This window comes from Fistularia commersonii, chromosome 31 (genome assembly GCF_037954325.1).
Source record: "Fistularia commersonii isolate RoL2024-O1a breed Wild chromosome 31, RoL_Fcom_v1.0, whole genome shotgun sequence".
Classification (NCBI taxonomy): Eukaryota; Metazoa; Chordata; class Actinopteri; order Syngnathiformes; family Fistulariidae; genus Fistularia; species Fistularia commersonii.
Window position 1 is genome coordinate 6,153,105 of NC_141314.1, and position 21,454 is coordinate 6,174,558.

The following is a 21,454-nucleotide window of genomic DNA, read 5'->3' on the forward strand; positions in this document are numbered from 1 at the left end:
GTGAAGTTTATATTTTTCCCTTCATTTTACATTTTGTTATGACTTAATTTAATAAACACCTACTGATTTTACCCTGGTTTTCAGATCATTATTGCCCCACCCCCCCAAAAAAAAAACCCTGACTTTTACAACCCTGATAATTTCTTCAAGTGATAACCATTTCATTTCACGCTAGGGATTAATAAAGTCCTTATCTAGCTGTTTAACGATATCTATAATAAGTGGATTTTATCTGAAACACAAATGGATACCGCTGCAGTTGCCAGGGTCGGCAGACAGGGTTCACTGCTGTGTGACTTTGCAGTCTCCACTGAACAAATGGGATTAACTCAGCATTCGCTGTCCTCAAACCCATGAGATGGACGTATTTCTGATGCAGGATTAAAATAAAGGAATCTCCAGGCTGATCTTAGAGTCCATGTTCAAGGAGAGAAAATCAAGAGTCTGAGGCTGAGTTACTTCATCAACGCATGGGTGTTTCTCAGGGGGGTGTAAACAAACCCCTGTGGGGGAAGACTCTAGGAGAGGTCATGAAAATATATTTATAAATAAGATACAATTTAAATTAAAGTTAATTGTTGCCCTCATTTTAGAATTTACTTCTGACTCGAGTGTTTTCTAACCTGAAAGAAAATGTCCAGTGAGCAGGAAATCTTTACAGAAACTGCAATGATAAAGGATTATTAAAAAAATAATCATGACCTATTATGGTTATTTTGGGGAAAAAACATAGATATATTCCTGTTCATAGCACCTTTTTAGCAATTTGTTTTTTTGGTCAAATTGACTAAATACTGTTTACACTTAATTAGTGGTTTTATTTACTTTGCAAAAAAAACCCAAAACGAAAAAAAAAAAACAGAAAAAAGGGAAGTAGGTCAATAAACTTTCCACTTTTATTTATGCATTTTAACGGCTTAGAAAATTGGCTTTTTAAATGTTCTCCCAAAATAATTATACTCTGAAATAAACAAATTCACAAAAATAATCTATATTCCTTAGGAACATTACAAAGTACTGTACATCTGTCATACAAACAACCGGGGCCGGAGCTCACGTCCTCATGTGGCCTGTAACTCGCTGGCCTCGACCGACGGGAAAACGTCCTTATAACCAACTGGTAATGAATGCTGGGAAACAATGGAGTGATTGTGTGTGTGTGTGTGTGTGTATGTGTGTGTGTTGGGGTAACCTCTCGAAACGGATACCAACAGCTGTGTTCAAACGACTGCAAGTTGTAGCGCTGTTGTGACGGGTAACGATTTAAGGTCCGGTTGTGCGAGTCGTCCCGTGACACCGGTGTTCAGCGACTTTAAAAAGTCGTGTGTGTGTGTGTGTGTGCGCGCTTCAAGGAGTGTAGCGGTGCAACCGTGGTATCAGACAGCTGTCACAATTTGTTCATTTAAACCCCTTCAGACGAGTGCTTTTACAAATTTGACCATGTAGGTTTTCTCATTTTAATCCCCCACCTCCCCCCTCCTCTCTTTTTTTTTTGTATTGCTATCAGATTATAGAAAGTCATAAACATCAGCTGCATCCGCTGGGAATGAAGACCATCTGTGAAAATGTGACGCAGGGCGGGGAGAGGGAAACTACACCAGAGACCGCTGTTCTTCGTAAAAAAAAAAAAAAAAAAACAAAAAAAATAAAAAGTGGTTTCGGTGTCGGAACTCTGCGAGTTCAGCCAAAGAATCCCGTGGGTTTCTTCTACATCCGCGGGTCCGCTGAACAACACATGCCCGATACAGACGAGAGCCGTATGGGTGTCGAAGGCATCTGTCAGTGTGAAGGGGATTACACGGAGTCTCCTCTCTCGTCCCCGTGGATGTGTCCTGAAGGCCCCTCCTCCAGATAAACCCCTTGGCCGGTGCCTCTTGCAGGACATGATGTAACAGGCGAAGTGCGTTTGTCCTTTTCCAGTTCCCCTTATTTTCAAATTCTCCTCTGTCACGACGGGGAAGGGGAGGGGTTCCTCTCCCTCTTTTCTTTGCCGAACTATCTGCCGTGATCGTTGGGGAGCCACGCACAGGCCACCTGCTTCTCGTCCAGGTCGGCCAGGGCGATCTCCAGCTGCTGGATCAGGACCCGCTTCTTGAACCTGCAGTCGAAACGACCACCGGGTTGACATGAAGTGCATCCGGTGCTAATAGCTAGTGACGCTTCCATGATTCAACACCACCTCCGTGACAAGACGTAAAATATGAACTCCTCACGACGATGTGTTCACAAACTGACTTTGGGACACACTCATGGTCAGAAGGTTTCGCTAAAGTGGGGCTGGTGGCTAATTTGATCTGATTTCTGCCTGATTTAACTGCTGAACGATGAAAAGCTAGTTCTAAAGACCAACAAAATCACAGCCAAGACTGAAACATAGGAGATACAACCCGAACACTTCAAGCAGTAGAACTGTTAGTGTGTGTGTGTGTGTGTGTGTGTGTGTGTGTGTGTGTGTGTGTGTGTGTTTGTCTGTGTCCAAAACGAGTCCAGGCCTGCGGAAGCCGCAAACAAGAAACGTACCTGGATGCCTCTTTGATGGCGTGCTGAATGAAGTACTTCTGCACGTTGACCGTTCCTCGCACCTGCTGCAGGAGACCCAGGATTGCCTTGTAGTCTGAGAAAAGGCACACACACACACACACACACACACACACACACACACACACACACACACACACACAAGGTCAGATGACCACGATGGAAGGGTGCGTACAGAAGCTTTGACGTGAAGATTTGCTGTGACCTCTAGGAGGCGCCAAACAACAGGAAACATAATCACCTTCTATATAATTACATTAAAAATAGTTATTAAGTCATAAAATGGAAAAAGCTCATGTTGATTCAAATGTGAAGCAATGGGCGGTTAATATTATGACAAACAAAAATACCAAGTAAGTGACCATAATATATTACTATTATCATTTATTCACAGGACTTTTTATTTTGCAGTAATACAATAGAATTCCGATTTTTTGTATTCATTTGTGATATTTTGAGCAGGTATTTTATGAAGTAAAGAGAACGGTAAACCAAATGCTCTCCGGTTCCTTTTGGAAACATACTGAAATCTTGTACGGTCTTGTCTTGGACGGGTCTGGCTCAGCCCCGCCAAAACATCATCTCCTGCTCTGTGAGACGTTCTCGCTCGCTCGTTGGCGAACTGATCTGATCCGCCCCCCCGGCTGTGACTCACTGCGTCCAGGTTTGCGAACCTCCTTGATGACCCGTGCCCGGAGCTCCGCCTGGCTGCCGTCTAGCGGGGGTATGAAGACCATCTCCGGCCCGGCCGCGTCGGCGTCGGCGCCCTCCAGCCGGCTCTGCGGACTCAACGGCCCGCAGTTGAGTTTCTCCTCCGCCGGCTGCTCGTCCGGACGATCTTCTCCCATCTCCTCTGTTACGTTGGCATCATCGCCGACGGCCGCCGCTGCGCCGGGCCCCGCCTTCTCCTCCAGGCCGAGCAGCACGGGCTTCCCCGTGACGGCGTCGATTTCACCCGGCCATACATCCCCTGACTCGGGCCCGAGGCCGCCGTCGCCGTTACTCTCAGCGACCACCATGTTCCCATCCACCCCTGAGGAGAAAAAGCGGGGTAGCTTCACAGAACAGCGGAGGGAGCTTCTCCGTTAGCGCCCATCTCCAGCCTGACCCTACCTTTGTGTGGAGGCGATGGTTTCTGGAGGTTCTGCTGCCCCTGGGCGGGACTCTTCCCGACCGCCACGTGGTTGGTGCTCCCGGGCGGCGTCTGCGGCCGCCTCAGCAACGGCGACATGCTCCGCCTCCTCTTCAGCGTCCCGCTGGAGTTGGAGTCGCCGGAGTTCCCCCTCTTCTTGCTCTGAGGACCCACGACGAACTCGTCGGCCTCGTCGATCATCATCCCCTGCGGAGAAGGTCGGAGATGCTCAGCCTTTTTGGGAGAAGACGGCGTAAGAGGCGGACTCGACCGGAGGTCACCTTCTTATCCTGCTTGAAGGGGTTGCCGAACGTGTGCAGGCGTTTGGGCTGATCGGGGTCGATCTCTCTCAGCGGCGACGGCATCATCTTCAGGTACTCCTGGTAGTTCCCCATCTGAGCCACCGGGATGCTGTGCAGGTAATCTGACCGGCGCAAGGCATGTCTGTTATCACCACAGAACACGGAAGCCGAAGCGCTTCAAGGACTTTATTTCTCAGCTGGAATTCGTCTGCTTTGCAGTGAGAATCCCTCCAGAAATGCCGAATGAGACAAATTCTTTCAACGTAAAAACCCCCTACCTTCGTCTTGGCCCCGGATCAGCTTCTGTGACGTCCGCAGCAAGTTGGAGCGCATGCGTGTGAGCTGGTCCAGGAGGTTCCTCCTGGGGATGTCGTAGGCGTTCCGATAAGCTTGGGGCTTCACGTCCTGCGAGGACAGAAGCGCGAGTTATTAGAAGTGACCGGTGAGTAGCCATCTTCAGATCTCCATCCAAGGGTGGGCGGGCATCCTGACTTTGTAAGAATAGGCTAAAAGCGTTTCTTTTTGAGGAAGCTAATAGTTAGCGTTAGCCTAGCCCCAAAGATCTCCATCCAAGGGGGGGGCGGGCATCCTGTCTTTGTAAGAATAGGCTAAAAGCGTTTCTTTTTGAGGAAGCTAATAGTTAGCATTAGCCTAGCCCCCAAGCTATGCTACCGTAAGCTCACTCTGCTGGGATATCCGATATCTGCGAGCCTATCTGCACTCATGATAGGATCATCGGATCTTCTCCAGAGTCGCTGAGATCTCTCATCTCGCAGGTTCCCAGGGGTGTGTCTTGCTTTACCGCAACATCTATTTTATGAATATTAAGGCTTTTATTGTATCATTTCAACTATTAGCATGTAGCTGTTAGCACTACTGTTATTAGTGTGGGATGAACATCTCCCCCTCTGTCTACCCCATCAGTGTTGTAGGGTTTGTGTCATCTTCAACAACGGTGGACCAGACCTGCTCTACGTGGAGAGTGTCGTAGAGGGCGGCGGAAATAAAATCTGACCGGACGTGGTTGTAGCCTACCTTGTTGAGCAGGGCGATCTGGAACCCCGCAAACTCCTTGAAGTTGACGTCGGCCAGGCGCAGCGGGCCGTCCCCGGTGATCACCTGCAGCAGCTGCTTGAAGTCCTTCCGGTGGGCCAGAGACAAGGAGCTGGAGTGGTTCTTCACCTTTATGCCCGTCTCCTGAGGCGCTTTCTTTCCCACCGACACGATCAGACGCTCGGACTCCATCTTGGCCTGGGCGGAGGAGAGAAACGCGTTGAGGGCCAGGGTTTGCGGGGAAAAGCCATCGCGATACTGTGGAGTAGAAGTATTCCAGACTATAGTGGAGACAAGACCCTGGAATTGATTTTGAAGTACTTAAGATTTTGTTTTGGATGTTTGAATGGCGCTAACAAATCCAAAGTGCCACAAAGAAACAAAGCTCGGTGTCACTGCAGAAGCGTTGTGAAGTTTGGAGCCTCGCCGCCGGAGCGAGAAGGGCATCCGGACAATGGGAGTCTTTGCTAGAGGGGGACCTTCGGGATCCTCGAAGCCACCTCTTGTCCTGGCCTCGAACAGGAAATGGACCCCCTTTTAATAAATTCGCCAGGAAGGGGAGGCAAACAGCCCGGTTTGGACCTGCTCAAACCAAACCACTGCCACGCTGATGTTCTCTGCAGGTTTATGCTACACGGCTCGGAGCTGTCGACCTTCAGGTTTCAAAAGGAGAAGATGCTGCTGGAGCTGCATGACCATCTGCCTGGAATGCAGATTCAGGTTGAATCCACAATATATTTCAAATGATTTCAGAACAACATATTCATTCATTCATTCATCATCGAGGCCCAAGGTGCTGGAGCCTATCCCAGCTGTGATCGGGCGAGAGGTGGGGTTCACCCCGGATCCATCATTGGGCCACATATAGAGACACACAACCATTCACACATCTGGACCATGTAGGGTCTCCAGTGAAGCTCCTCCATGTGTTTGGACCGTGGGAACCCTGAGGAACCGCACGCAGACACGGGGAGAACATGGAGGCTCCGCTGTGGGAATCCAATCAGGGACCTTCTTGCTGCGAGGCGGGAGTGTTCACCTGCTGACTGAGCTTCTTCAGGTAGGAGATGACACTGTAACTGAGGCCGCAGTCCATGGTGTCCGCGATGAGATTCGGCGCTCCCATCATCCTCAGCGCCTTCTTCAGGGGCTGTTGGGTGGGAGAGGGTGAGGATCGCCACGGTTCGAAGAAGACAAGAAAAAAAAGAAGCTCCTCGGGTTATTCACCAGGAGGTAGTACGGAGGCATGGTCTTCAGGTACATCTCCAGGGCCTGGCGCCACTTCAGGTTCGGTTTTAGCTTGTGGACTTTAAACAGATCATCTGAAAAAGGGAGAGAGGAGTGTGAGAAGGTCCAAACGTATAGAGCATGACATCGCGGAGCGGTCTTTGTCTTACCGAGCAGTGGGAGGAGCACCGGGTAGTTGTAAGGCATGACGAAGAGGTTGACGCAGGTGAGAGAGGTGCTGGCTTTCAGGTATCCGAACGGCTGGCCCAGATCCGTCTGCTTCCCGCTGTTGCTCACGAACACCTGAGAAGACAGGAGGAGCTTTTGAAATCAGACCGCCGGCTCCGGGGGCGGCTCGCAACTGCTTCACGGCGTGAGGGAACTTCAGGAGACTCCCAAAGGGCTCGCGACGGGACCCCGCCGGCAGATCGGACGGGCGCGTGGGAAAATTTTACAGTACCTGCCAGCACATGTGCGGAGATTTCCTTTCCAGAATGTACTGGGTTAGAGGAGATGGCTCGAGTTCGTACTTGTCAAAGGGGAGCTTGTCAATCACCATGGGCTCACAGTCCACGCAAGAGAAACGCACCACGGGATGGGCGGAGCGGGGCGGCTGCGGGACGGGACACGCACGACATTAAAAATGTTTCGCCGTATTGCCTGTGGAGAAGTGAGGCGCCTCTACTCACCAGCGTTGGAGAGTTTTGGTCCGGCCAGAAGGACTCCGGTATGGGCCAGTGCCCGACGGGAACGCCCGTTTTGGGGTTCGGCCGCACGTAGATGAGCTTGTGGCAGCTGTGCCACAGCTGGGGGCTGAAGGACGACAGGGAGCGGCTGGACTCCGCGGGATTTTCTGGGAAAACGCATATGAAACAGGATGACTTGATGCGGCTTCTTGAGCAACAGAAGCATCTGCTGTCAGGCAGCGCAACATCGCAAATACACAAACATGTCTTTGAATGCGCCACAGTGTTGATGCTGCTTTCAGGCATCACAAAAATATCTTTATGCACGACCCCACTACCTTATCTACCAATATTTATATTTAAACATTTTCCAGGACACCTCAGCGTTTGCCAAAAAAATGTTACGATCCACAACAAGCTATTCTATAACCATTCAACACACAAGGCATTTCTTATTATATTTTTATATTCTTATTCCAGTGTATATATTGCTCAAAGCCTTTGTTCATTTTGTATCCAAACTTATTTGCATTTTCTTCTATTATTACTATTTGCGCACTTTGCTGCTGTGCCGTTGGATCAATAAAGTCTATCTTATCATATCTTCTCTTGTCCTATCTACTGCCGTCATTTCCAAAGATCTGCATCTCCCAAATATTAGGATACACAGCTGTAATTTCTGACGAATAACACGTAATTTGGTTGCGTTTTTGTTGCCTTGCAAGGTTGTCGTTTGAATGAATGTGCGTCACGGAGCGGCGGCGGCAGGCCACTAAACAAAAGCGGGAGCTGCTGCTGATGCTACATGTTGAGGACATGATCTCTTTAGCGCATATAGCAATACATTTACGTATAAAAAAGATGAAAATCATCTTATCGAGCAAGTATTGGCTGCTTAAGTCCATCTCTTCGTCAGAATCAGATTCCGGGGCATCACTCACTCCCCTTACCTTCCCCGACCATGGGTGGATCTGGCCCGGTTTTCTCAAAATTGATGACGACGCCACTCTGGACCTTCTGGACTAAAGACTCCAGACACTGGTTGAGCATCCTCTGGGTGCGCACGCAGTACGATCGCCCTGGGAAGAAAGAGAAAACGGGACAATTATACAACAAACAAAACGCTATTGGCAAAAAAAAAAAAAAATTCCATGAAACCCGCCGAGCAAAACGAAAAGTGCCGAACCTCCGGTGACTTCACACATCTGCGTGATGGCGGATTCGTCGGTGGGGACGCTGCCGAGCTGCTCGTTGTCCGGCGTAGCGGCTCCTGGAAGCCTCAGCACCAGGGCGAACAGCCTCTGGTCCCAGCGGAAGGGCTCTTTGGTCAGCTCGCTGCCAGCCAGCGGGGAATTCAGGGGCAAGTGCAGCTTAAAAGTATTAAAAATATAAATAATTCAAAATGGCGGTTTAACTCAATGAGACAGATCACTACAAAATATTGAGAATTTCATAAATAAATGTATAAAAGAAATTCACTCATCTGAACTGTTTAACATGTACAATAATGCTAATCATCTAAATAATTCAAATTTTAAAACAGGGTTTTCCACATTTGTGCATATACGTGCAAGCATGTGAATATATAAATATATATACATATATGTCTTGCATGACCTAGACGACAGAGAACCTTTGGAGGCATATATGCATCATGACAGTGTGTGTGCTTGAGCTTCCCACCTCATCCGGCACCCCCGAGCTGTGTGTGAGCTTGTTCCCATCGGTGATAGTGATGATCACCGACGGCTCGAGGAAGAAGGGGTTGCGGCCCTGGTGGTGGTGGTTGAGGGGGGTTGGGAGGGGGAGAAACGGTGACATTCGGCAATTATTTTCCAAGTGCAGGCAAACAGTGGGGCCCATTCATCCCCGCTAATCCACTTTTTGCTTTTATTGACATTCCGCACCAAAACACTGCTCTAGTCTCCATGTCTACAAAAGCCTGTTTTATCTGCGGGAGCTCAGAAGGCTCTGTGATGCTCGGTTATGGACAAAAAATAAAAATGAGCATGAAATAACATTTAAATAGACATCCGTGCAGTATGTTATCATCTAGTCACATCCCGGCTACCATGTGATCTGCAGGTCGTATTCCTCGTTTTGGCCTGGATGGTATCTCTAATCCACCAAGTGTCCTTGTGTTTCCGGTCAAGGACGGACGACTGCAGCGCCGTCCCGTGGAGGTCACGTCTAATTCAAGCAAGTACAGCATGCCGCCTAAGTAGATTTACGCACTCCCAGCGCACTGGACTGGTGTCACCGCTTGTGCATTGTAATCCATCACTGCCCTCCCAGGCGTTAATGATGGAGCCCGACGGTGTGGATTTAAGTCCAGCATGATGATGAAGAACCTCTATCTTGAAGTGTTGTTGCAAAGAAACATGACGGCTATGGGTGTTTGCTACAGAAATACACCAGATGCATCGAAAGATGCCACTTGTGCGACGCAAGATAGACAATCGGAAGGCTCTGGTGTAAAGACACCCGGGGGTTTGAGGAAAACCAGCCGTTTTCCACTTCACGGTCAACTTGGTTTTTGGTATTAGCATCCTGAAGGCTAATAATGTACGCATACTAGACTTCCCCTGGCAGCGCCAAAATAACATTTCTGTTTTATTGAGAAGGATAGCGTTACAAACTTGACTTTAAAATGGTCACCAGCTAAGTGGGAGAGAGACAGAGAGAGAGAGAGAGAGAGAGAGGGAGTGAGGTGCTGACATGCAGCGGAGTGTTTCCAAAAGTAAATTATCCTCCGGGAGCTCAGAGGGCCGCAAGGGTGAAGCTGGGAGCCACAGCAGCAACTGAGAAATGGCTGCTAGAGATAGGAGGACCAGCAAAGCTGCGGGCGTGTTAACGGTCAAATTCATAACAAGAAGCATACTTGGGGAGCATTCTGTCATTCACTCAGTCATTCATTCATTAAACCGCTTACCCTGAACGCAGGGTTGCGGGGGGCTGGACTGGTGACCACATATATAGACATACAACCGTTCACTCTTAGGACAAAGTGGGGTCTCCAGTGAACCTCCTGCGTGTTTTGGACTTTTGGAGGAACCCGGAGAAACCCCGCTGAGACACGGGAGAACATGCAGACTCCACACAGGAAGGCCCCCCTGTAGGAATCCTACCAGGGACCTTGTCGCTGCAAGGCGGCGTGACATAATTGTGAGAATAAAACAACAATATTGACTCAGTATTTGACTTTAAGCGCAGTCGTTCTAAGGATGAAGAACGAGATAGTGATAAATAATGAATTAGAGTCGAAAGAAGTGCTGGCAGGGAAAGAGATTAGTCCCGTTATCACTTGACCTCAGAAAAACACTTTCTTAGAGGTCACGGTGAGGACGGCGATGCATCCCTCCACGCTTAAAAAGGTTAAGCGCATAAACGAGAACCAATCAAACCCTTGGTGTTTTCATTAAAAGATATTACATATGTATAGGGACGGAAACCATTTCTGCACCAAGTTGTAAACATGTTTATATCTGTTATAAAGCCGGGCATTAATGGGGCCCACGGAGATTAAATGGCTTTGCAAGTCAATCTCCAAGGAAGTGCAGTTTTTTCCTGCACTTTGTTGGCTCCCGTTCTCTGCCCCCGGAGGACGCTGCGGGCAAGACTGTTTACATCTGGTATTGAAATGCGCTGACGGTGAAGGGCTCGACGTGGAGGCGGAAGTGCAAACAAGATGCCTTTCAAGAGCTACTGAGAGCTGATCACTCAGCCTCGACTCATTAGACCGAAATGTGATGTGAACCTCACCGAGGGGTGACTGCGTGTGTTCCAGTCTGTTCTGTGTTCACATCGCAGGGCTAATGCATCTTCTTAGACAAAATGGCGGATATCCCAAGGGACTAAAACAGCTGGATTCTGAAATCCTGGGCTTTTTTTTGGAGGGTTGGGCGGGGGGGGGGGGGGACATGACCTCATCTCACATAGTGGACAACAACTAACAACCAACACGACACCTGGCACAGAACAGCTGAACATTTAACCATGATCTCAGGTTTTGATAAACTGACGACAATCATTGTTCCATCAGTAGATACTAAACAAACACCAGTGACTAGATCCTGCAATAATCATACTCCCTGTCTTCTACCCGTCTCCTTTTTGGTAGTAAGGAACACCTTCGAGGAGACATCTCTCATTTAAATCTCGTTGAATTTTTTTTTTACAATTCCTCTCTCGTTAGACATACAACCATTCACTCTTTGGACAATTTAGGGTCTCAAATGAACCCCCTGTATGTTTTTGGGGTGTTGGAGGAACCCCACACAGATACAGGGAGAACATGGAGACTCCACACAGACAGGCCCCTCCCCATGGGAATCCAACCAGGGACCGAGGCTGTGTTTTACTAGCTAAAAGAGGATTGTGTTTTCTGAGAGATAATAGTGGTTTGGTGGGCAAACGGTGAATATATCTCACAACAGTGCAGATAAAAAGCGCTATTTATACGCCGTCCTTCGAGATCCGAAAGCACACTGCGCTGGATGAATACACTGCCTAAAAGCAACAACATAATCAGGCTCTGCGAATGGAAATCATTTCATTTGTGCCTGTGAATGCACATTGTGATGGCAGGAGTTAACAGCTCCTGAAGTCCCACCAGCAGGAATGAATAGGCCTCAACTCTGCCCTCTCGTGGACAAACTCATTCCAGCTAAACAAACATGAGGTGTATTTGATCACAATAATAATTGAGTTGAGTGAAATTCGGTGTTCTTCTATAAATGACCCTGCAGGAGATGACGTTGGTGTCACTTACCTGTCCATAATTGTCGATGCCTGAGACGAGGCGGTTGAGGTTAAGCAGGTCAAAGGCCGTGCGCAGAGCGTGGCCTAGGGTTGTGAGCCCCGACGCTTGCAGGTTCTTCAGCTCGCACATGAAGGTGGCATGGTTCTCTTTCCAGCCCGCCTGAAAAACACACATATCGGCACCGTTAAGGATGCACTCGGGGGCCTGAGCTCAGTCATGGGACGGGGTAAACCGCCACAAACCAAAACACACACACACACACACACACACACCGGCGGCTGTACCGTCAACGTGCAATTACAAAGTAAAATAGCGTGCTTTTTTTTCTTCCCCCCCGCAGACACACTGATTTACACAAAGCATATCACTGCCACCTTTGGTAAGAGAAATGTTAATCCCAGCAACCCACTGTTGCCACATCCAACGCAACACAATAACGAGCATAAACCGAAATCGGGTTACATAAAGAGCTGCAAATAGAAGATAATATTATGAATTCAAAGTGCTCGGTCCCCACTTTTCAGCTGGATAGTGCCATCTAATTTCATACATGACAAGCATCCAAAAATACACTTCCCACTGCAGCCTGTCCTCACAGAGATATACTCCCAGAGGAGAGGATGTGGGTGTGGAGCTGCTCTTGGACTTTTCTTCCAAGTGAGGTCAAGTACTTTACTGCTGCAGCTCCACGGTTAATCTAAGGATGACCTGCAAACTCACTACTTCCTGTATTGGGGGCTAGAGACTTAAGAGCAAGATGCCGACGGCGGGGTCGCTGAGCGTCCCTTGCCGTTGGGTGGAAATTAAGATCGTTGATGGGGTCGGTGGGATTTTTGTTGCACTACCACTGGTAATGCACCGCTATTGATATCGGGCCAGTCCATTGAAGAGGGAGACTGAAGAAGAAATGCATTAGTAGCACAGTAATTAAAGCCATGCAGAGTCTCGAGTAGGCCAGTAGACATGTAAGGCTTAGCTTGTACTCAATAATTCAAACAAGAGAATTTTTCTATTTTCTTCGCGCCCAGCCGCCTCTCTTTCCCTCCACATCAAGAATTTATTGCCTCTGTAACTGTGCAATCAGAGTACCCCCATTCAGTATAACCTTGTCCTTTCATCATAATCCTCCGCGCACAAAAGCAGGCACAAACAACAAAAGACGAGGCGACAAAGACAGAGAGGGGAAGAGCAGGAGGAAGAGGAGGTGAGAGCATGGAGGAGAGCCAATCTCTGATGATATTTTTTTTTTTGCTCAGAAATGCATCTGAGAGGCCCCATTTCGCAATGACCTAGACTTGTGACCTGAAAATTGCTTTCGATAAGTGTATAAAGTCTATCTAATAAGCTCTAGATGTCCCATTTTGTTTCCGCGGCCCGCAAGAACACAAATATGTCCTAAACCACATTTCTGATCCGTTCGACCCACATCTTATTACTTCCCTCCGCAAAAGCGTATAGCTCGGAGTGACTGAAAGGTACCCAATTCGCTGAGCTGATATTTGCGGTGTTTCCTGTTTTAATGTGACGATCAATAAACCCAGCTGTCACTCTGCCCCGCTCACAACTCCTCGCCAGGAAGCGCAAGAATCTAATCGACCGCTATCGTCACGGCAAATGTGACTTTAATGCAAAAAAAGTTTTTGAAATAAGGGGAAAAATATCACTATGTTCACCCCCCTTCTCTATATGGATATATATGAATATATACATACAGGGAATAATATGTCAGGTTCTCAAGGCAGATGGAGGTGTATTTTAATATCCACTTTTGATTAAAAAAAAAAAATTAAAGCATCAGCAATCCTCGCTTTCAATAAACAATTTTAAAAATCACCACGACACATACAAGTATAGAAGAAAACTACTGTCTGGTTGAACGCAGAGACCGAGATAAAATACACCACAATTTGAGAATATTCACTATATTTTTGTGTGGCAACCAGCCGAAGTACTATTATTATTATTTGAAAAATAATACCGCAGTTCCACACCTCCTCCAGAGCACCAACATCAGCTGGGACAACCAGGGGTGTACGTGTAAACCTAAGTCATGATTACCATTCCAAAACTCAAACAAGGATTGCAGTCAGATAGTTCCACGACTTATTAAGGAAAGGACAAATTATTCACATTTGGATGATGTGTCTGGGCAAAATAGAAGAGTTATGGCTTTTTGTCCCCTAAATGCGGACAAGTGAACCTGGGGGGTCAACAAGGGGTCATTGGAGTAGCCCGCCGAGCCGGGATGGCCTTCCTGCATTCTAAGCGTCACATCAAAAGAGAATTCATATTGTAAATTGTAAATAAATCTGCACCCCTGTCCAAAACCTTTCAACCTGCCTTCTACCCACTCACTGTGTTTGTAACGCTTCTATTCCACCTGTAAGATTCTTAATAACAAAACATAGATATACTGACTAGTCCCGAGCATAATAACTGTACTCAAGGAAAAACCAACCAGAATAAAAGAGCTTTGTCTCAGTGAAATTAAAATTTTAAAGAGCCTTAAGAGTCTCAGATATAACAAACCAATATTGCTAGGAGATGATAAGTGAACAGATCCCTAAATCCAGGAAAATACTTCGACTAAGTTCATCAAACAGACAGCTGCATTTCATTACAAGAACTGTGCTTAAAATGTACTTCAACCATCTTTTCCGACATTTAGAAGTTGGATTATTGGTCTTTTAGAGTCCAATCTCTTTTTTTGGTGCGAGTTTCAGGTGCATTCTGAGCACCGTGAAGGGCAGAGCATTGAAGTGCTTTCATTGAATATTACTTCTAAAGGGGCCATCTAATTGAGCGGTTATTGCATGAACTCCCAGTGTATTTTGCACAATGCCTTTGCAGATATATGATCACAACAGCTACTACTCCCTTCCATCTGGCAAAAGGGTCGAGTCAATGGTACCTTCCTGCACAGGCAGAGAGGAGGGTGTGTTCGGGGTCTTTGAGGATTAATATATTTGGGGGTTGAGTTTTATTGGGCGTGAAGACAATATAAAGAGAAGGGAGCAAGGTCATAAAACAAGTCAGCAGAGGAGTGGTGAGGGGAGGCTGACTGATGTGAAGCCTGTGAGAATGATTGCAGTGATTCACAGGTTGCATGAGTGTTTGTCCTTGATGTGTGTGTGTGTGTGTGAGTATGTGTGTGTGTGTGTGTTTGTGTGTCAGTGTGTGTCTGTGTGAGACGTAAAGTAAACGTGATTGGATGCCGGGCCACAATACTCACGGTATCGGCTTTGCACAGAAATGTCATTTTGAAAATAGATAATTCTGTTCTATCGTACTGATGTAAAAATAAAATTTAAAAAGAATATATATCTCATGAAAGGGGGTTTATCAACTTTCGGTCCAGATTGACCAATGAAAATGAATGAATGGTGGAAGGGGCGGGGTTGAGTTTGAATGGCAGGCCCGCGGGTCAATGAGAGCTCTAGGTTACCAGAAAAAAACCCTGACGTCACAGTTGATAATAAATCTCTCCGCCTCCATCTCAACGCCCGAGACTTTTCTCAACACAAAAGCAAAATGTCCGCTGGATGTTAGGAGGCAGTGCAGCTCCGGGTCTGCGGATATTTGGAGCAAATAAATTGCCGTTTCTCTCCACCGGGGAAGCCGCCCGTCAACTGGCTACAAAACCAGAAGGACAATAAAATCTAATTTACAGAAAAATACGTCCTACCCGACAGCGTAATAATTGTATCAGTTGCTAATTACCTTCACTCCGTATGGTGGATCATCGAATGTAACTAGCATGTACCTGTCGCCTCTACTAGCCGGGTCTCGGGCACGCAGCTGTCAAAAAAAGAAAACCAAAACAACATATATTAATTCCGACCGATCTCGCCCAAGGAACCCTAGGCTCACCAAAGGTACACACTTGCTGTAAAAGTCCGGGTAGAAGCATTCTTTACCTTCATAAAGACCTCAACCGCGCCTTTAGCAACGTCCAGATACGTCGTACCCAAATAAGTGCGCTGATTCATAGAGGCGGACGTGTCTAACAGGAAAAGTAAAATAGGCATTTTAAATATAGAGCCGCGGTTGTATGCCTGTCTAAAATTATTGTTATCCACATATGACCTATCGTGCGGCCAAACAGTTCACACATGTGTGTATATATTTGTTATAATAAGCCCCCCCTCCAGAAGAGGGCCGTTGCCTCTGCCCTCTCTCTATCTGCCTTTCCAGTCTACTGTCTCAGCTCGCGCTGTTCAACTTCTGCTCCTAACCGAATGGAACGCCCCGCTCCCTCCGCCCCGCCGCCATTGGCTCGTCCTCCCCGTCTTGGCCACGCCCCCTTCCACATAAAGTCTATAAAGTGAGGGGGTCGCCACGGCCTGTGCGCCATACGGGCGGACGAGCATTCGGATGCGCTTCGGGCCGGCATTCTCATCCCCATCCCCCCTCCTCCAGAAATGTGCGTGAAAACACTTGCTGTTATGTCATTCTCCCGCCTCTTCCTTACCACAAACCCCGCGAAACACCCCCCCCTTCCCACTTCCTCCTCCCTGACCATAAAGAACATTATGTATCGAGGCAGGGCCCGCAGAGCTGAAACAGCAGGCCACACTTGGGTGGGGGAGTGCGTATGCTGCCATCAGGGCCCAAAAAACTACATCAAGTCCTTTTGTGGGACGCGAATAAAGTAACGAGCCGTAAAATCGACATATATCTACAAACGTATCCCCCAAAGTATCGCTTTTAACACTATAAAAATCCGATCCACCTCGCCATCACTTACACGCATGATGCGAATGTGTAGTCCCGACTTATTTATTTAACTTATTTATAAAAAAAAAGCTTCCAGAAATGACACAAAAGTTGAACTTTTTGAATAAACAACTTGTCGACCTTTTCCGTCCTCCTTAGCTAGCTAGTCATTAAACAAACTAGACAAAAGGACCGCGCGTTCCCGATTGGCAGATTTTAAAATGTTCAAACAGAAAATAACACACTAGCTTTTGTGTGTCCACCGCAGATAACAAACATGCACGTACGTGACGTCCGAGTTGTTGACGTCTAGCACGTTGTCGTGCACGGCCGTCCCGGCATGCACCGCGGCCTCTGCGGTACCACATTCACAAAGAAGAAAGGCGAGCGAGAGACCAAGAGGGGGGGAAGATACGACAACAACAGGGTGGGCTCCGGTTGACAGAACCCCCCCCCTCCTCCTTCCCCCCTGACATCGAGGTAAGCGACCTGGCTTGTTTGTATTTTAAATCAGAAATAAACGTCCCGTTAGTTTTGTTGTTGTTGTTGTGACACTGTGCAAGCAACTAAAGTTAGCTAGCAGCTAACGTCGGCTACCGACTTGAAGGAGCTAACAACTAGCGTTAAGTACCCTTGACGGCTAACGTTAGCTAGTCTCGCTAGCTTCGATTGTTAGCGTAATATCGGGTTATCACACGTACAGTACGAGCGAATGCAGGAATATGAGCGATAAATACGCACGTTGGAAGGTTTGACATACAATACTTTGATTTCATAACTGACAAAGCTTCACAAAGTGCCTTTTCTTTCGGCCTGTTGTGGCTCTAACGCATGATTACATTGCAGTTTCAAGGCAACTTGTTGTTCAACCTTAGCAATTATTAGCATAATTAACTCGGCGAACTCGTTTCGAAAGGACGGGATCTATCATTCATGGAGGAGGGGGTTCTCTTCTCAGATTTCCCCGGGTGTAACAAGAAATGCAAGAGAAGAAGAGGTGTCGCAACTACGTCAGGGTTTTAATGTCCGATCTCTGAGGTCGCGATGTAAACATACCGATCACGTGATCCGAGTACGCTGTACACAACATCTGGATTCCTGTGTTTCTTCCTATTACTCTCTTTAACTATTTATTTCTTCAATTGACCCCGCAGCTGACCTTTTATCGAAAAATTCAGAATGTACTTTAATTGCGATCTGTCATGCATGCACGCACTTCTGACTTGTATGTTATTTTGTCATTGCTTTAATGTTACACCCCTTTCTAAATCAAGAAATGTCATGATATGGGGTTGTTGGAATTTTCAAGTCCAGTTGAATATGAAGCAATGCATTGCAGCACAAGGTCAAGGATACAAACAACACTATATACATTTGTGGTTATGAACAAACGTTACTTTCATTTTGAAAGTCTCTTCTTTCTGCACTGAAGTGACTCATTCTGCTGGCAGAATTGCTTCATATTTGCTTTGGCTGAACTTTGTGAGAGATTTCCGCACTGAACAGATCCAAACACGGTGGTTTGCCTGGGTATCAGGTACCCAGAAGATTATAAAGCATTAAATTGTACTGAATTGTGTTTATGGAGCTGCATGTATTTCTTATTCTCCCTCCTTCCTACTATTATCTATTACTGTTATGTTTTTGCTTGAAATTCTGGCACAACCATTTCCTTCGGGATAAATAAAGTTCTTCTCATCTCATAAGTACAATTTATCAGCCCCTGACAATTTACAGAAAGTTACGTGTGGCAAGACATTTAGTGGAAAACAATCAAATTTCACATGAAACAAAGGATTTGGACTGTTTGTAGTACCTTTCTACCTCCTATCTCAATCTTTCACCACCCCTCATTTATAGTCATTTTTTATGCAAGACATTGCTGTTTTCATCTGTGAAATTTTGCCCCAGACTTTATATGTTGTGCATAGTCTCTGTTGCTGTTACGTTGTATGTACCCATTTCCTACACATACTTCCATGCCGCTGTGACAACTGAATTACCTCGTCATGGGACCAATTAAATCCATCCCATAAAACATACCAAAATCACCTGGAAAAAAAAAAGTAGCAAGGCAAACCTACCATAGTTTTTACAAAAGAATTACCAGAAAGTTGAGTATTTAGCGGAAAGTGCAAAGATAATTTCAAACAAAACAGCTTTTAAAAGGTAAGAAGAGCTCAATTCTTTTTTGGAAAACCAGCTGGAGGACTTCTGAAAGGAGCATACAGGACTCTGGCATGAAAAATATGAATGCCGAAACCCCCCTCTGTCTCGTTGCAGCACTTAGACATCATGACCCTGAGGAGCTGAGACCAGGAAGCGCCATTTTGACCCGAGGGGGGGGCATTCGCCGTGTGGTCCTTTGCGGAGAGCGGGGTGGGGGGCTCAGGCCGAGCGTGGACAGGGGAAAGGGTCGAGCTCAGCGGGAGCCAATGCAGCAGCAGCATCATCGACAGCCAGAGCTGGTGGAAGGAAGCCTTCCCGTGTTCGTGTTCCCCACGGAGCTCGTCTTCTACGCTGACGAGCAGACCTCTCACAAACAAGTGCTCACGCTCTACAACCCCTATGAGTTTGCCCTCAAGTTCAAAGGTCAGCTGGCAGGACCAACATTTGTATCACGACACCTTGTTAGCATCTCATAACATTTGACTACTCTGGCTCTTCCCCGACAGTGCTGTGCACGGCGCCCAACAAGTACAGCGTGGTGGATGCAACCGGAGCCGTCAAGCCACATTGCTGTGTTGACATGTGAGTGTGTAGGAGGCATCTCTCCACGCTGGGGGGGCCGAAGGGAGCTTTAAACTACATTCTTGAATTAAAGCGTGCAAGAAGCATTGGAGCTGTATGTTTACAGTGTTTACCTGACATGTGCAGACCTATAGCTTGAGTGAATGTGTCGTTTTCCAAGTCATTCCACCCTTCAGATAGATTTTCCTTTTCCAAACTATCTGTTGTTTTTGGGAGATGCTAATTCAAAAGCTGGTCCAGGAGCGGTGAACACAGACTGTTCCAGTCCTCGGATCCATCTGTGAAACCAAAGGCTCATGATTTTTTTATTTTTACCGTTCTGACCGGCAGGCTTTGACTTGGAAGTCGCGGGTCAGGCGGTTGTTTACGCCACCGCCTCTCCCGAAAGCGCTCTGACTCTCTCACAGTCGAGGTGGTGTGTCTGTGCCCCGTTTCTAATGTCGCTACAGAGTGATCAGACTCAGAGATGTGCGGGCCTGCCACTACGGGGTGTACGACAAGTTTCGCCTCCAGATTTCAGAGCAGAGTCAGCGGAAAGCCCTGGGCCGCAAAGAGGTGACAGCCACGCTCCGCCCGTCATCCTCGCAGGAGCAGGTCGGCCCCCGACCCCAAGATGAGGAGCGGCGGGTCAAAGAGCAGCTGGCAGAGACAGAGTTCTTCGAACAGACTGCGTTTCAAACCGGTAGGATGGCACTTCCGCTTCTGGCCACCTGATGGCGCCAAACATCAAAGTTACTTAAACCGTTTTCATTTGGTGGGACTTCAAGTTTCCAGTTGGTTGTCAGAGACACTGCAATCTGTGGACATTAAGTGGTACATGTCTCTCATGGTGGGGACAGATTGTCAGGGAACTAAGAAGGTGAAAATTCAAAATATTAAGTCATTGTTACTCACATTCTGTTGATGTAAAAAAAAAAAAAGAAGCAATTGCTTAACTGGAGTCTCCTGGCAGCAGAACAAGCGTCCTGTCCATCATAGCAATAATCTTGTTTCTACCCGATTATTGCTATCAGTGAAGTATTTCTGTGCCGGAGCTCAGGGCTCGGCGGAACAGTGGCGCTATAAAACTGCAGTTAAGAATGACTAGCTTCTCAAATTCATGCCGCAACATCTTTCCCCTCTCGCTTTAGAAAAAGTGCTGTTTGGAGGCTGGCAGCTTCCGGAGTGAATACAAATAAATCAACAATGTTGATAGCATGCGTACCTTATCAGAATGCTTGCAGCTAGGCAGTGGAAAATATTTGTTTATGTGCAAACAAAGTTCAATGGTGAGGAACCACTCGTGAACTATCTGAAGCAGGTCTGAAGCGGCTTACCCAAGTTGTCATCTGATTCCCTCCGGACAGAAAGCCGCCCAGTCGCTGGTGGGCCCAGTCTGCTGACGGTGTTGCTGGGGCTGGTGTGCGTCGCTGCCCTGATGCTCCCAACGCTGGGCGAGGAAGAATCCACTGTGCCTGTCTACCTCCACTTAAGTGTTAATAAGAAACTCGTAGCTGCTTATGTTCTCGGTGAGTCGAACCCGACACACAGCCGCTACGAGTCAAACAAATAAAAGTTGTTTTACGCTCGTTCCACACTAGCTGCGGGGAAATCAACATCCCTGTCACGTTTCAGGTCTTCTCACCATGGTGATTCTGCGCACATGAAGGGGGTCGGAGTCGAGGACAGGAAAGAAGAACCTATGGCGGAGGGGCGGCTTCCTCCTGCGGGGCCTCCGCCGCCCGCAGTACTGGTTTTCGAGTCCACGACTGCGGTCAGGCGATGCGGGCGGCGGTGACTTCCGGCATTCCCCTGAGCCAGACCCACGAGGACGGGAGCCCCGCACCCAACCGCCCCGTCCACGTCTGTATCGCTGTCCTGGAACAGAAAACTGTTTACTCCAGTGTGACGGAACTCACACTGTTAAATGAATCGTACATGTGTTTAAAGCCATTTGACTTCCTTTTACTTTGCTGATGGCTTTCAGCCGTAACCATCGTTCTATAGATGTTTCCAACCATTTTCAATGTAGACTGAGGACTAAATGCTGTGATTTGCATGTGTGTGGGTACCTGTCCCAATTAGCATTTATTTTTCCAACAGTAAATAAACTGACCTTTTTTTTAATTATATATATATCAGTTTTTTTTTCCCCCCTCCCTCAAGATGTTTATCATGATCTATATCAATGCTCCAAGCGTTTAATAAAGTCTGAATGCAGCTGCCACATATCTGTCTGTTTTCTGCTGCAGAGATAGAGCTATAATACTTCTTCCTGTCCGCACAGAATAGAAAAGTATCTGACACT

General features: G+C 47.2%; 2 protein-coding genes across 2 annotated transcripts; one reads left to right on the top strand and one right to left on the bottom strand.

Moving 5' to 3' along the window:
• Positions 1–877: 877 nt before the first annotated feature.
• ints6l (integrator complex subunit 6 like) lies at positions 878–15,897 on the bottom strand. Its single transcript, XM_086178857.1, has 18 exons — positions 15,618–15,897; positions 15,421–15,498; positions 11,710–11,859; positions 8,622–8,711; positions 8,125–8,308; positions 7,889–8,017; positions 6,942–7,105; positions 6,713–6,865; positions 6,423–6,555; positions 6,253–6,347; positions 6,065–6,175; positions 5,008–5,223; positions 4,251–4,377; positions 3,952–4,094; positions 3,652–3,877; positions 3,194–3,571; positions 2,521–2,614; positions 878–2,098 (listed from the first exon to the last, which is right to left on the bottom strand). Exons 1-18 carry the CDS (start codon positions 15,726–15,728, stop codon positions 1,996–1,998), a joined length of 2,685 nt encoding a protein of 894 aa, XP_086034983.1. The 5' UTR covers positions 15,729–15,897; the 3' UTR covers positions 878–1,995.
• An 859-nt stretch (positions 15,898–16,756) lies between these two features.
• mospd1 (motile sperm domain containing 1) lies at positions 16,757–21,375 on the top strand. Its single transcript, XM_086178779.1, has 6 exons — positions 16,757–16,896; positions 18,700–19,008; positions 19,092–19,167; positions 19,617–19,849; positions 20,514–20,675; positions 20,782–21,375. The coding sequence occupies exons 2-6, from the start codon at positions 18,852–18,854 to the stop codon at positions 20,811–20,813; spliced, it is 660 nt and encodes a 219-aa protein (XP_086034905.1). The 5' UTR covers positions 16,757–16,896; positions 18,700–18,851; the 3' UTR covers positions 20,814–21,375.
• The last annotated feature ends 79 nt before the right edge of the window (positions 21,376–21,454 follow it).

Coding starts and splice junctions, on each gene's coding strand:
- mospd1 (XM_086178779.1), top strand. CDS start 18,852: ATGCAGCAGCAGCATCATCGACAGCCAGAGCTGGTGGAAGGAAGCCTT. Junction 19,009..19,091: donor GTTTGCCCTCAAGTTCAAAG/GTCAGCTGGCAG, acceptor CTTCCCCGACAG/TGCTGTGCACGGCGCCCAAC. Junction 20,676..20,781: donor CGTAGCTGCTTATGTTCTCG/GTGAGTCGAACC, acceptor GTCACGTTTCAG/GTCTTCTCACCATGGTGATT.
- ints6l (XM_086178857.1), bottom strand. CDS start 15,728: ATGCCTATTTTACTTTTCCTGTTAGACACGTCCGCCTCTATGAATCAG. Junction 15,499..15,617: donor CGGTTGAGGTCTTTATGAAG/GTAAAGAATGCT, acceptor TTTTTTTGACAG/CTGCGTGCCCGAGACCCGGC. Junction 2,615..3,193: donor GGTTCGCAAACCTGGACGCA/GTGAGTCACAGC, acceptor GCCTTTTCTCAG/ACTACAAGGCAATCCTGGGT.